The 15,867-nt window shown below is 41.8% G+C and overlaps 1 protein-coding gene across 2 annotated transcripts; it reads left to right on the top strand.

Annotated features, from left to right (window-relative positions):
- The first annotated feature begins 262 nt into the window (after positions 1 to 262).
- On the top strand, positions 263 to 14,074 carry MED4 (mediator complex subunit 4). 2 transcript variants are annotated; one of them, XM_065901821.1, is made up of 7 exons: positions 263 to 414; positions 5,591 to 5,657; positions 7,416 to 7,586; positions 9,374 to 9,431; positions 10,247 to 10,333; positions 11,416 to 11,547; positions 13,395 to 14,074. In XM_065901821.1, the coding sequence occupies exons 1-7, from the start codon at positions 290 to 292 to the stop codon at positions 13,565 to 13,567; spliced, it is 813 nt and encodes a 270-aa protein (XP_065757893.1). In that variant the 5' UTR covers positions 263 to 289; the 3' UTR covers positions 13,568 to 14,074. The 2 variants fall into 2 exon arrangements, with proteins under 2 accessions (XP_065757893.1, XP_065757894.1); XM_065901822.1 differs by having other exon boundaries at positions 315 to 414; positions 5,571 to 5,657.
- Positions 14,075 to 15,867: the final 1,793 nt, after the last annotated feature.

Here is a 15,867-nt window from a genome sequence, read left to right as displayed (position 1 = left end):
GACAGGAAGGCCTGGCGTGCTGCAGTCCATGAGGTCGCAAAGCGTAGGACACGACTGAGCCACTGAATTGAACTGAACTGAACCGAACCAGTGTGGGGAGTGGTGGGGTGGTGGAAGGAGAAGCCTTCACTGACCAGCAGGGGGCGGTGGCGTCCTCAGCGTACCGCCAGGCGCGCAGGGGGCGCTCTGGCTTGCCGCTCCTCCCCGCCTCGACGATCCTTTCTTCCGCCGTTGGAGCCCGCCTCTCGTCGCCAGTGCGCAGCTGCATGCACGCTAGTCTGTGGGCAGCATGGCGGCGGCGTCGAGCGGCGAGAAGGAGAAGGAGCGGCCGGGCGGCGGCTTAGGAGCTGCCGGCGGTAATAGCACGCGAGAGCGGCTGCTGTCAGCGCTGGAAGATCTGGAGGTCTTGTCGAGGTGGGGCCGTCGGCCCAAGGCCCTTGCTAGGGCTGGGCCGGGAGGCGTGAGTCGGGACCACCGTCCTGCCTTGGGCTGGTTCCCCGGGGCTCGAAGGGGAGGGCCGCGCCCCGGGGGACAGTGCCCGAGCGTCGTGGAAGTGCGTCTGCAACCCTCAGTGATTCGGGGTCAACAGCCCTCTTTGTTGTTGTGTTCAGTCGCTCAGTCGTGTCCGACTCTGCGACCCCGTGGACTGCAGCAGGCCGGACTTACCCGTCCTTCACCATCCCCCGGAGCTTGCTCAGACTCACGTCCATCAGATTACTGACAGTGACCCTGGATCCCCAGAATATGGGAATCTTAGCGGACGTTAGAGGTCGCCGGCTGTGGGTCCCTTCGTCCACCGACACTCGACAGACGTATGAGGAACTCCCGTGGGTGCTGCGCGCTGGGAGACGGTCCCCAGGGGTGAGACCAGACGCCGACGGCGACGAGGAGCCTGGTGTCAGTGGGGAGAGCCCACTGACCCAGAGGAACGTCTGTGTCAACAGTGACTGTGGCGCGGAGCCTCCCCAAGGCCTGTCCCCGGTGTAGTCAGACACTGTGTTAGTTTGAGGTGTACAGTGGAGAAGGCACTGGCAACCCGCTCCAGTACTCTTGCCTGGTAGGCTACAGTCCCTGGGGTCGCAGAGTCGGACGCAACTGAGCGACTTCACTCCAGAGTTCTTGCCTGGAGAATCCCATGGACCGAGGGGCCTGGTGGGCTACAGTCTATGGGGTTGCAGAGTCGGACACGACTAAGCAGCTCTCACACACACACACACACACACACACGTGTACAGCAGAGTGATTCAGTTATGTGTGTGTATGTATATGTATATATATCAGTTATCCAGTTCTAGCGCCTACTGTTTGCCTCATGACAGGCCAACAGAGAGATGAATTGTTGGGGTAGGGGAGTAGCGACTTAATTCAGAAGGCCAGCAAACCGAGGAGATGGTAGAGTTGTGCCCTAAAGAGCCGCTTGTCTGAGTTAGAATTCAGGCTTCCTTTATACTAGAAGGGGAGGCAAATCAAATGTTTCCCTCAGCTTCTGGAGGGGAATTATTAATTTCTTCCTCCCTGCAGTCCTTCAGGGGTGGGCCTGGTCAGGATGTTCCCTGTGAGCTAAACAAGGTATTTTAGCTTAATGCTTTTATTACTTGGGAGGCAGGGTTCCCAGAGATGGGACATTTTGTATAATTTAAGCTTAGAGGCAACATGTCTTTAGTGATTTAACTTTTAGAAGAATACCAGGGTTTTTTTTTTTTTTTTTTTACCTATTACATATCTATTTTTTTTCAGATTCTTTTCCCATATAGGTTATTACAGAGTATTGAGTAGAGTTCTCTATTCTATACAGTAGATCCTTGATGATTTGTTTTTTATGGAGTAGTGTGTATATGCTAATCCCAACCTCCTGATTTATCCCTCCTACTTGCCACTTTTCCCCTTTGGTAACCCTAAATTTGTTTTCTAAGTCTTGAGTCTGTTTCTGTTTTGTAAATGAGTTCATTTGTTTCATTTTTTTAAGATCCCACATACAAGCGATATCATATGATACTTGTCTTTTTCTGTCCAACTTAGTATGATAATGTCTTGTTCCATCCTTGTTACTATAAATGACATTATTTCATTCTGTTTTATGGCTGAGTAATAATATTCAGTTGATATGTGTATCACATCTTCTTTATCCAGTCCTTTGTCATTGACATTTAGGTTGCTTCCATTTCCTTGGCAAGTGTAAATAGTGCTGCAGTGAACACTGGGGTGCATGTATCTTTTTGGATTACGGTTTTCTCTGCATATATGCCCAGGAGTGGGATTGCTGCATCGCATGGTAGTTTTATTTTTAGTTTTATTAAAAAATTAACTTACTTATTTGTATTAATAGTTACGATGAGCAGGGATCACTCTCTAGTTGTGGTTCACAGGCTTCAAATTGCTGTGGTTTCTTGTTGCAGAGCATGGTGAGTTCTATGCTTATGGGCTCAGGAGTTGTACACGGGTTTAGTTGCCCTGTGACATGTAGGATCTTTTAATCCAGTGATCTCTATTACAAATGAATTAGCGATTCAAAGAAGTTAGATTTATGGATTTAACATCCCATTTGCTGGGATCCTGGCTCAGGATGTGTGACTAGTTAGTGGCTCAATTGAGATGAGAACTGAGATGTCCTGTACTTTCAGTTCACTGCTATTTGCAGTAGACTACTTGTCATGCATTATTAAACTGGAATTTGGATAAGATGTAGCATTAGGAATGTGTTAGTGTTTCAACTAAGGGCTATAATAATTTGCCTCCAAATTCTGATTCCTATTAATTTGGATCTTTCTGACCCAAGGATCGAAACCTGGTCTCCTGCAATGCAGGCAGATTCTTTACCATCTGAGCCACCAGGGAAATCCAAATAATTTGTAGTATCAATAGAACTGGCATACTTTTACATATTTCAGGTGTATATTGATGCATAGTTCTAATTTTTAGTCATGTTTCCTTCCTTCAAGGGCCTTTTTTTTAGCTCTAGGGAGTTATGTATGGCTCCAAGGTCTTGAAATGGCTATCTATGATTTATTATAACAATTCCAGCCCAACACCATTGGCTACACTTTCCACCCTACATTCTCTCCGGTTACTTTGACTCCTGATGAAAATTTATATTGGCACTATGCTGCCTGCAGTGTGGGAGATCTGGGTTTGCTCCCTGGGTTGGGAAGATCCCCTGGAGAAGGGAGTGGCAACCCACTCCAGTATTCTTGCCTGGAGAATCCCATGGACAGAGGAGCCTGGTGGGCTACAGTCTCTAGGTTCGCAAAGAGTCGGACTCGACTGAGCTGCTAACATAACACACATGTAGGATCCTAGTTCCCTGACCAGGGATCAGATCCTTGTCCTCTGCATTGACAGGCAGACTAGACCACCAGGGAAATCCCTTTTTAGTTTTTAAGGAGCTTCGATACTGTTCTCCATAGTGGTTATATCAATTTACATTCCAGCCAACAGTGTAGAAGGGTGCCAGGGTGCTGTTTTAAGTCCTCCAGATATATACAGACATCACCTCCTTAAAATCGCTCTGTCTGGTAGCACTATGATTACTTACATTTGGCTGATGAGGGATCCACAGTACAGAAAATCACAACATCTTTTCCAAGTCGCACAAGAATAAAGGAGTACAGGACTTGAATCCATGGCCTGATGTCCGTACCTGAGTTCTTGGTCAGCCAGCTGTACTTCCTTTCTCTACATCTCCCACCATACTCCCCACGCACCCCCACCTCCGCCCCCAGAGACCAGCTTGTATTTAGGCCAGGAGTTCTCAACTCTCTTCATCTCATTAATGGGATACAGAAATGAGCTAAAATAGTTGGTTGTATTAGCAAGTTCTGTCAGCTCTGCCTCCAAAATATACCCTAAGTCTGGCCACGTTTTCCCGTTTCCATCACTAAATCCTCGTGCCTAGGACCTAGTCAAAGCCAGTGTCATTCTTTTGCCTGAGATCCTACAAAGATCACCTAACCTGATTCTCACTCTAGCTCTCTTACAGTCTTGTCTCCAGATAGCTCAGTAATTGTTTAAAAACATAAATCAGGTCCTGTCCTTTTCCTGTTTAAAATGATTTAGTAACTTCTCTTTGCACTTAGAGTGAAATACTAATCCTTTAACCTGACCTACAAGGCCCTGCACCAGCAGGCCCCAACCTTTTCGGCACCAGGGACAGGGTGGGGAAGGAGAGGGGTATGGTTTCGGGATAACTCGAGTGCGTTACATGTATTGTGCACTTTATTTTCCATTTGGTGGTGATCTCAGGAAATTCCTCACGGGCTTGGGCACCCCTGCCCCACACAGTGCAGCCCCCCCCCACCCCTCGAGTCTTTGCTTTGGGTCCTCCTCGCTGGTACCTGCTGTGCCTTTCCTCCAGCCCATCTGTGGGCTGATGAGCTGGCTGTGTTTGACCAAGCATTCTTTCCTCCCACACCTGCTGGTTGACTTCTCTTGTTTAGTTCTTCTTTACTCCAAAGATAACCCTGTAGAGAAACCTCTCCTGACCACACAGTGTAAGGAGCCAGACTACCTCACTGACACTTTCTGGTATAACACTCCACTTAATTTTCTTCCTAATCCTTGTCAACTTTGGTTTTATTTATATATTTTCTTCTGTATTAGAATTTAATTCACTTTTATAACTCAATCATCTAGAAACTGCCTGACCCATAACAGGCACTCAAGAAATACTTGAATGTATGAAGACTTTTCACCCCTTATCCACTTTTTTCATTAATTAGCTTTAATTAATTCATATGTAATGGTGTATGGGAGGGAGGTAGTGGTGGGGAATGTTGAGTCCAGTTTGAAATTAATGTATAGAAAATGCCTGGTGCACATTTCCTCCCAATCATTCTAGTATTTTTCATATAGGAAAGTTAACATATCTAACAGAGAAGCATTCTAGTATGTGTGATTTATTATGTGTAAGAATCCCTCTTAGTTGATACCTGTTTGGTTAATTAAAAAATGAGCAGGCCAGAAGTTCTCCGTCACAAGTACTGTGTTCTGCCTTTGTCATGGGAAAGCAGCTTTTCGCAATATATAAATGAAGAGGCGGCTCTCTTTCTAAAATAGTTACTTACCTAAACCACAGATGGGCTGGATTTGTAGAACCCTGATGGAGTGGGAGTTTTTCTTGCATAAACCAGCGGTAATTCATCATCTGCGTTTTCTCCTTCAGTGTCTTTAAAGTGAAATGAGCCCTTGGCCACTCATCAGGCAGGCTTAGGGCAGGCTCTTGCTGAGTTTTTATGACCTGACTTCTCTTGGTTAGATACAGTTTTCCTTTGTGACACCTCTGTTGAGTATTTCCGAGCTTAGGTTTTTATAGAAATAGTTCTTCCTATTCACAGTCATACTTCATTTGTGTTTATATACTCCATATTGATTTATATACTTATAGTAATAGTAAAACTTGAATAAATGGGGCTGGTCATGAACACAGCTGTCTTGCTGAGGGTGCACTGTGCTGCTGAGAGCTGCAGTACAGTCAGAGTGCCCGTGGGGCAGGAGCTCTGGGGCAGCTTGCTGTGAGGACCGTCAGTCCCGCAGATCGGTCAGGTAAGAGAGCCTCTATTGTGTTTACTTTGCAGATTTTGTTTTTGTTTTGTAGAGAACTTATAGAAATGCTGGCAATTTCGAGAAACCAAAAGTTGCTACAGTCAGGAGAGGAGAACCAGGTAAGTGGTTTCTTTTTGGATTAAAAACAAAAAACCTCCATCATTTTTTCACTTTCCTGTTTATGTTTACTTTGTGTGAGAACAGGAAGATCAGACTATTAAGTTATTAATTGCAGTTTTTAAATTGATATTTTTTGCGTCATTTAGGTGAGATATAATTGAGATATAATTATATGTTATATTTAATACATTATTTAATATATGTAATCTTATTTATATTATACTTAATGTTAATAATATATTTGATACAAAATATAATACATATATTTGATACATTAAACTGGATTAGTTTAATATGTGTAGCATGATGATGTGATATATTTGCAAATTGCAAAATGATTACCATTATAAGTTTAGTTAACATGCGAGATCTTAGTTCCCTTGCTAGGGATCCAGCCTGCACCTTCTGCAGTGGAAGTACAGAGTTTTAACCACTGGATGGCCAGGGAAGTCTTTTTTTATGATAGGAACTTTTAAGAAAATTGCAAAGATGGTGGAGGTGGCACCTTTTCATGTACCTGCTGGCAATTTATATGTGTTTGGAAACATGTCTGTTGCATCCGGCACATTTTTTAAAGAACTTTTATGTTGCTGAGATGTACTCTTTGCAACTTTCAGATTTATAGTACTGTATTCTTTATTATAGTCACCATGCTGTATGTTACATTTCCAGAACTTGTCTGATAGCTGGAAATTTGTACCTTTTGGCCACCTTCACCCATTTTACTCCCTTCCCTCTGGCCTCTGTCAGCCACCAACCTGAGCTCTTTTCCAGTGTGTTTGGCTTTTTTAACATTCCTCGGATAACTGAGATCATACCATGTCTTTCTGTCTGACTTTACTTCCTTTAATGTGATGTTGTTATCCCAGATGTCAGGATTTCCTTTTTGTGGATGAATGATACTTTGTGTGGATGTGCATATGTATAGATCTACATCACAGTTTCTCTTTCCATTCATCCATTCATGGACACTTAGATTACTTCCATGTATTGGCTGTTGTGAATTAATGCTGCAGTGAACATGAGTGCAGATATCTTTTTGCAAGTAGTGATTTCATTTCTTTTGAATAAATACCCAGAAACACTAATTTAGATTCCTGCCAGCCGTGTACTAAGAGTTCCTCTTTCTCCACGTTCTTGCCAACCCTTGTTATCTTTTGTCTTTCTGATGATAGCACCTTGCTGGTGCAAGGTAATATCCAGCTGTGGTTTTGATTTGCATTTCCCTGATGATTAGTGATACCGGGTGCCTTTATTCTGGTTTGGTCCATTTGTGTACCTCTGGAGACGCGCCCATTCAGTCTCCGGTGTCAGCTGACGTGCATACATGCTTAGCTGCTCCAGTTGTGTCTGACTCTTGCAACCTGGACAGCCCGCCAGGCTCCTCGGTCCATGGGATTTTCCAGGCAAGAATACTGGAGTGGGTTGCCAGGGCTGTCAACTAAAATCATCTCAAATAAATTTTGCCTTTCCTGAGAAATGAATAAGTCTGCTCATTTTGGCATATTGCTAGTTCTGAAAGATTTATTTTGTATGAAAGAATAGCATATACTTAGAAAAAGTAGAAAATCTTGATTAATCTCTTTTCTAAAATAATCATGATAGGCTATTTTTATTTCTAATAATGATTAGAAAATAATACTTTGAAGGTGTTAAAATTTTGAGGACTAGCCAGTTCACCTGAGGTTTCTTTCTTTCATTGGAAATGTAGTTCTTCAGTATTCTGTTGTCTGTTTTAACCAACTATTATCTCACAGGTCCTGGAGTTGTTAATTCACAGAGATGGGGAATTTCAGGAACTAATGAAATTGGCACTTAATCAGGGAAAAATCCATCATGAAATGCAAGTTTTAGAAAAAGAAGTAGAAAAGAGAGACAGTGATATTCAGCAACTACAAAAACAGCTAAAGGAAGCAGAACAGATACTGGTAAGCTGATAGAGGCTGGTTCTTAATGTAAAAAGGGATATTATTTACTCTATTTTCAAAAAATAAACGTATTTTCAGAATTTTGAAGTGGCAGAAAACTTGAATTTCCAGGTCTAAAATCTAACCAAACTTGTGACTTTCATTAGATGAAAGACCACTTTTTAATTATTGTTTTCAGATACTCTGCATTTCTTTAGAACCATATTTTCATTATTTAAAGACAAGATTGAATTCACAGAAATGTGACATTTTACTTTTATCCTGTCCTGATATGTTTCATTTATTAATAGTCTAAATCTTCAGTTTTAGAAATATTTTTTGCAGTCGGTAAAAAAATTATATAATGATTTTATAAATTGATTAAAATGTACATTAATTTATGTCATCTTCCATCTTAAATGAGGTGGACTTTGGATATATGTCAAGGACTCTTAGTTTTTCCTTTCTTGTTCTTGGCTGTTATTTCAAAGAGACAATTTATTCAGTTATTTCTCTCAGTGCTGAGCAACGCAATTGTTACGTGGCGGTATTGCAGGAGGAGCTGAGTTTGATTCTCATCTGGACCAGACTTTGCAGGCTCTTCTCTAAAGACAGTGAATATGAGGGCTATAAAAAGAATAAATCTTATGAGTTAGGTAATGGCAACTGACAGTTTTACTAGTGTGCCAGACCCTGGTGCACTAGTGTATTAGCTTAATCTTAACAGTTTTATGAGGTCAGTACCATTTTTCTATTTTTACAGATGAAACCATGACTTTAAATGAATACCTATTTTGCCTAAGAGGGTAAAAGTAGAGAAACGGAATTTAAACCTAGATCTCTCTGACTGCCTACTTTTACCCAGTGTGTTATGGCTGAGTTTGCATATGCTATGGTCAGCTTCATTTTACCCTGAGTTTGTCTTTGCCCAGGGTGGGTACGTGGAGGAGTTCATTGTAATATAGTCATTACGCATTGATAATGTATAAATGAATGACACCATCAATCCACAAACTTATGTTGTAAACTAGAAAAAAACAGTTTTGGTATTTTATCCTTGAACCAGATGTAAGGATTGTTCTGGGAGTAGTACCTGGTCGGTTTTCTACATTCTTTTTTTTTTTTGAAAATGAGTTTTCCCCCCATCTTGTGATCTTTTAAATGCTGCACCGACCACGCCCCATGCATTGCCACACTTCACCTGGTCAATGCAATGCCCAGTTCACCTCCATCGCCGCCTGGCGTGGGTGCCTGCGAGCGCCTGCCCGCGCGCCCGGCTGTCGCCCGTCCGCTCTCCCAGGAAGGTCCCGTGCTGGGCCCGCGGCGCGGGGGCAGGGCGGGCCTCGGCAGGGCGAAAGGGCGGGGCCGACGCGCTCCGGGGGGCTTGGGCACCGGGCAGGATGGGCGCCCGGGGCCCCGGCCGGGCCGCCCCCAAGCCCGCAGGAGACTCCGGGGACCGCGGCCCCGGGCCGAAGCCACGCACGTCCGGAGCGGTTTTCTACATTCTTTTGATAGAAAACATGAAGCAAAAATGGTAGCAAACAATCCAATTTATGTTTTGTTTCCAACAACTAATTTGTGAACGGAGGTTAACTCATAAATACATAAATGTGGTTTTTTCTCATTGATTATAGCTGACGTCATTGATGTCCAAGTGGCATTTCAGAATATTAGAAGTAAATTGTGGGGGTTTCCAAGTTTTATATATTGTTTCTATGGGATAAATGATTTTGTGAATTAGGCGAAAAACTGGACTTGGTATAGTTCTGAATAATCTGTATTTCTTTTTAAAATGTTGTTTACATTAGGCAACAGCTGTTTACCAAGCAAAAGAAAAACTCAAGTCAATAGAAAAAGCAAGAAAAGGTTAGTAATGTGGGAACATTAAATGACTTTCTGAAAGATTCAAGTTTTGGTTTCAAGAAACTGATGAGAGTAGTATTGGTAATGGTGTCATGCTGTTAAAAAGTTTCCAATGAATTTTCACTGTGAAGTGTCTGCCATGTTACAGCCCTGTGCTGGGTGTTAGGGAGGTGTCACATCCTTTTTCAGGTTACAAAATGAGATAAAGAAGTTGTGGCTGTTACTTAAATGTGTAATAAAGACAATGGGTTTTTTACATTGTTGGGAGAGAATATGGGCTGGAAGCAATGTGATTTGAGGTGGACCTTGAAAGATGGGATGGAGGATGAAAGAGCATGCAGTGGACAACTCGAGTAGGACCAGAGCACTGTGAGGTCAGCCTCAGGAAGGCTCTAGGATGTGTGCACGTTCAGTGGTGCTGGCAGATGCTCAGTCTGCCTTCTCGTCCTGTCCTGCTTCTCTTGTTAAACGGCTTCCATTTTGGATCTTTTAGTTTGGATACTAAAAGTCAGAATTGTAATGAAAACCTTGGTTACTTGCTTTTCATGATTTGTAGGTATGATTTACATCTAAATTCCCTCTTTTCCTATTTTAGATTAACTGCTGTTAATGTTTGGTGTGTGTTCTTCCAGATTTTTCTTAGATACATATGTGGCAATAATAATACATAAAACCAGGTCATGCTATACGTATTAATACTTACGTGCACTTTTTTTTACCTAATGAATATAAGTATGAAGTGTAACTGTGACATATGCACTTACAAACTTGTATGTTAGTAGACTGAAATGTTAAAACTCTCCTCTTGACTCTTTTAGGTGCTATTTCCTCTGAAGAAATAATTAAGTATGCACATAGGATTAGTGCAAGTAATGCTGTGTGTGCCCCACTGACCTGGGTCCCAGGTAAAAATAATTCTCTTTCTACTAGATATATGTGGTTTTCACAATTCGTAGGTAACTATACATAAAAAGAGGAAAAAAGATTTAAATATAGAATGTATGTATTTTAAAGTACAAGGTAACATGTGATTCTAAAGCTGTATTATTTATATACCTGGAAAACCCTGGCTGGCCAGAAGCCAACTTTGTCGAGGGATTTCCACAAGGGCTGCAGCCTGAGAAGCAGACAGTCCCAACTCTCAGGGTATAAAGATGAAGTACTGGATGCCAGGTAGCAGGTGCATGGGACTGCAGAAAGCTGGAGTAGTTAAGAAACAGCAGAGAGACAAGCTGCAGCGTGTGTTGACAGCAGATAAAATACTTATAAGCCAGAGACCTCAGGTAGAGCTGCAGCCTTTTGGGAGGATGGGAAGTAGTTATTTTTAGTCACTCCTGGCAGTGATATTTTGCCATACCTTGAAACATTAAGGGTTGCTGCAGGTTTGGAGGGTAAGTAATTTAGAGTTGGTGAGAAAATACCCCAGTATTTGTCCAAATCTGGCCAACTTTTCATCAACCCAAAACTAAACAGTGTGCTTTCATGTTTGGAAATGAACATCATTGGCTTCTGATGCTCCACCTGAAAGTTATAGGAATTAGTCTTTTTTGCCGTGCCGTGTGGCATGTGGGATCTTACTTCCCTGACCAGGGATTGAACCTGAGGCCCCTGCAGTGAAAGCTCAGAGTCTTAATCAGCGCACTGCCAGGGAATTCCCCAGGAATTAGTCTTTAAATGACATGATTAAAGAGGTTGATTAGGAAAAGGTTTTAACTTAGAGGAATCAGGATTATAATTTTGTCATTTGGAATGGTTGCTGAAATAACAGTTTTCATATAGTGTTATTGTGAAGATCTAAAGAAGATATAAAAATACATGTAATTAAAATTTTAACATGTCCTTAATAGCAATTGATGACTCTAATATCCCAAAATTTAAAATGTGGCTTGAGTTTTTCAAAGTGAACCAAGGAAAATCAATATTTCAAAGAAGGTATTTAAGCATATTTCCATATGTGATTGAATTAAAAGCAGGCTCTATTTTTTAGGGGACCCACGGAGACCATACCCAACTGATTTGGAGATGAGAAGTGGATTACTGGGTCAGATGAACAATCCTTCCACTAATGGAGTAAATGGTCATCTCCCAGGGGACGCACTTGCAGCAGGCAGACTGCCAGGTATGTGTTAATCAGAATAGTACTTCCAGATAAAGGCTTTTTTTCAGAGATGATGGTGAAGACAAAGATCTGGCTGTTGAACAAGTTTGAGGGTCTGGACCCATCTTATCTTAGTTGCTAGAGTTAACTCTACCAGTTTATCCTGCTCTCTGCTTCCTCTTGTTTAAGACTGTTCTAGGTGGAGGCTATGAAATTAGAATGTATGTGATGTGAAAGTCCCTCATTCGTGTCTGACTCTTTGTGACCCCATGGACTAGAGAGTCCATGGAATTCTCCAGGCTAGAGTACTGGAGTGGGTAGCCTTTCCCTTCTCCAGGGGATCTTCCCAACCCAGGGATCGAACCTAGGTCCCCCTCATTGCAGGCGGATTCTTTACCAGCTGAGCCTTAAGGGAAGCCCCATGAAATTAGAATAAAGTGATACTGTGCCATTTTCCTCAGGCAGTAGGCCTTTCATTAACTTAAGCTCCAGACATAGTTTAGTTTTTTTAAAATGAACCATACTTTATAAACAGAGTAAGATTATTCAGTTTAAAGGATACCACGTGAACATACTTGTTAAAAACCCCCAAATTAACTAAGTGAATAACAAAGCTTCTAATGGACTTTTTACTAACTGGAGTATCTTTTTTATGAGAGCTCATTCTGGACTTCAGCCCCCCTCAGGCTTGTCTCCTTACAGAGCACAGAGCAGCCTCAGCACTTGTGCCGCACCGGCCCAGCTGCCCTGCAGCATGTGGAATCCCAGTTCCTGGACTGGGGGTTGAACCCTCGTTACTGGCATTGGCAGGCAGAGTCCTAGCCACTGGGAAGCCCCACCCTGTGTTTTTTACAGTGCTAAAAATGTACTCTAGATAATGCTTTTTTAACATTCAACGTTTCATTGTCAGGCTGTCCCTGTAGCATTACTAAAAATGCTTTTGTGAACATTGTTAACTAAGACAAACTGGGAGTTCACTGTGCATTAGTTTCCCTTACTATCATCTCATTTTTCTCATTGTGATTGTACCATATCCTGTGTCAGACTGTCCCGGCAGAAGGCTGAAACTACACCATCCCATCCAGCTGGGATGCCACTGACGTCCTGCCCACCAGCCAGGCACCACAGGAGGGAATGCAGGCCCCAGCAGGGGAAGAAGCCTGTTGCTCCTACGGGCTCCTACGGGCTTCCCTCGTAGCTTAGTCAGTAGAGTCTACCTGCAACGCAGGAGCCCTGGGTTCCATCCCTGGGTTGGGAAGATCCCCTGGAGAAGGAAATGGCAACCCACTCCAGTACTCTTGCTTGGAGAATTCCATGGACAGAGGAGCCTGGTGGCCTGCAGTCCACGGGGTCGCAAGAGTTGGACACCGCACTTGGTGATTACACCGCCGCCTCCTGTGGAGTCCCTGCAGCGCCCTCTGTGGGCAGAGCTGAACACTGTAGCTGCTGGCAGAGGACGGTGTTCAGGGTCCAGGAAGAGTGGAGGCTTAGAGGCAGCTTAAACTGGAATATTTAGTACAGTACACATTAGCTATTTATAATGTGTATAGAGAGAATGTATAGAAAGTACTATACAGGACCTATTACATATTGTTAATATATGTGCATAATATATATAGATGAGACAGTTGATTTGAAATCGTGACCGTCTTGAATAGTGACTGTAGGAAAGTATGATTTAAAAAAAATAAATCATAGATCCTAGTTACTAAAACATCACATTTTTCCTTGATAAGTTTGATCATTAATTTGAAAAAATGTATATTTTGATTTCTAAACTTTAAAAAATATTTTTTCCAAGTGTTTGCATGAAGGAAAGAAGTAAATGCATTACTGGTAGAAATGCTCTCATGTGTGCCTCTCTCCAGATGTCCTTGCTCCGCAGTACCCCTGGCAGTCAAGCGACATGGCCATGAGCATGCTGCCACCGAACCACAGCCACGACTTTCTGTTGGAACCTCCCGGGCACAACAAAGAGAACGAGGACGATGTCGAGGTCATGTCAACGGACTCCTCGAGCAGCAGCAGTGACTCTGATTAGAAACCCTAAGGCGAAAAGCACACAGAATTGAACACTATAGAAATCTGTTTCTTAAATGGCGAATGTGGAAAGGTGATGTTGGCTGTAGAACTGTTCGGCCCATTAAAAATCATAGTGGACTTTTTTTTTAAAGCCAAAAACTAGGTTTCAGTTCTAAACCACTAGGTTAATATTTACAGAAAAATCACACTTTACTGTTGGGGTAAAGCTTTTTCAGTTCAATGCTGTCTTACCTTGTTCTGTTCCAGTTGTGTTCGACTTGTGCATAGTACTGGAAATAAGATTTGAGGGAGATGACCCATGTACCTATCACTAGTAGGCCTCCTGCAGTTATTTAGAAAAGCATATAAACAAGAGCAGCTGATCACTCATTGTGCATTATATAACAGAAACCCTCATCTGAAAGTAAAGGCTGTTACTTTTTGTCACAGGAAGAGGAGACATCATCTCAATTTATACTCTTTGTAATTATTGTAATTTTTGTAAATAAACTTATTTTTGTTTGTATTCTTGTATGTTTTTTAAAAATTTTAAATGTACTTTCAGTGTAGGTAAGATATTTCTGTAAATCCAGTTGCCTTTTGTACATACTTTAAAATCTGGAGGATGAACAAACCTGATGCAGTACATACATCTGAACTAGTAATCCCTACTTCGGTAGGTTTCTCAAAGGCATAGACTGCCATTCTTAGAAGAAACAAAATGAAGTAGGTTTTTTTTTTTTTTTTTTAATAACTGACAACTTACCATAGAAATGGCATAACAAACATAAATTGTAGGAAGGGTTTTAGAATGGAAAACACTCCCAGGCTTCACCTTCTCTCTTACTGCAGCTCCTAGAATCACTTTTAATTTTTTTCTGGTGGTTAACCTCCTTGTTTAAATAATACTCTTATACAGCTACATTTTGATTTATCAGTTTTAGACAGTACTGCATCCTTTACTCTTTTTCTTTTTCCTGGTGTAGAATCTTTAAAAAAAAAAAGGCACACTATATACATTGTTTAAAAAAAGCAGCCCATATTAAGGATGTTAGATTTGTGCAGAGGACAATAACTAGTTAAACTTTATCTCGAAAGTGGTATTTCTCAAAGTGTGGGCACAAGCCAAGTGTATGAAAATCACTTGGGTGCTGTTAGAAGGCAGACTGAGGAATCTGCTTCTTAATCTGCTGAAGCGGCATCTGTTTGAAGCCTTCACATCCAAATCTAAGTACTGGGGCCCTAAAGCCCTTAAGGTCCCTGCCAGTCACTGCCATTCACAACCCAAGAATCTTAGCACCTCTTCCCTTGAGGGGTTTTCACTTATAAACCAACACAGACAACAACAAAAAAATAAACCAAAATGGAAAAATAGGACTCAAGGAATACACAGATTCTTTGAATGTTGGTGGACCAGTGGACTGGAAAATAAAAGGGAGTTCCACGTTTATCTCAAATCAAACTGCTGTGTACATGCTCATTTGGTGTTTATCTGTACAGCTCTACAACCTCTCACCCAAAACCCTTAGGTCTAAAATTATCTCAGAACTTGTATTTTTAAAAATATTCTAGAAAGTTAGTAGGACTTAAATATTGAATATTATGGAATAAACCCCCAGCAAGAACTGAAGAGGCATCTTATAAATTATGCATATTAAATCTTCATTTTAGGCACATTTCATATATACACACACACACATATACACGTTATTTCCCCAATTTCCCCAACATAGGAACCTGGCCTCATTATTCCTGTTAAACTGATGATTGGATTTCCGCTCTTCTGCCTGGTTTTAGACGTTGTACAGGTCTTTAACCTTCAGGGCATCTCTATTTCAGACTTGAGCTCCTCTCCCTACACCTATAGAAACAGCTCTCCTTTACGTCCCTCAGATGTTTCCAGGGTCAGTGTAGGACTTGCCTGGGATAGAGGACACCTCGGCTTGATTTAATAAACACATGAAGAGCTATTTCAGACTTGCCAGCTTCCTGGTAGAGTGAGGTATAGATATTTCATTTTAGGAGAATATTGCTAGTAGTGTATTAGTTTTTTCTATTAAAGGCAATTCTCACTCATTTAAGAATTAACTTTACTCAAGAGCTCTAAATCCTATTCTGGCCATTTGCTCTTTTTGAGAAATTTTATTTAGAGTGATTACTGGATGCCACTGCACATGTCAGATGCTGAGAAAGTGCAATCCCCCACTAAATACAAAACTTAACTTTTTTACTTTTTGCTATAAATAAGGAGCCCAGGTTGGTTTTTCTCTTTCCATTAAAATAAACCCTTATGTCTAGTTTGGTGAATTTAAAACAAAT

This window comes from Muntiacus reevesi, chromosome 11 (assembly GCF_963930625.1).
Source record: "Muntiacus reevesi chromosome 11, mMunRee1.1, whole genome shotgun sequence".
Classification (NCBI taxonomy): Eukaryota; Metazoa; Chordata; class Mammalia; order Artiodactyla; family Cervidae; genus Muntiacus; species Muntiacus reevesi.
Note: the sequence above shows the minus strand (reverse complement) of the source record. Positions and strands in the feature narration are given on the sequence as shown.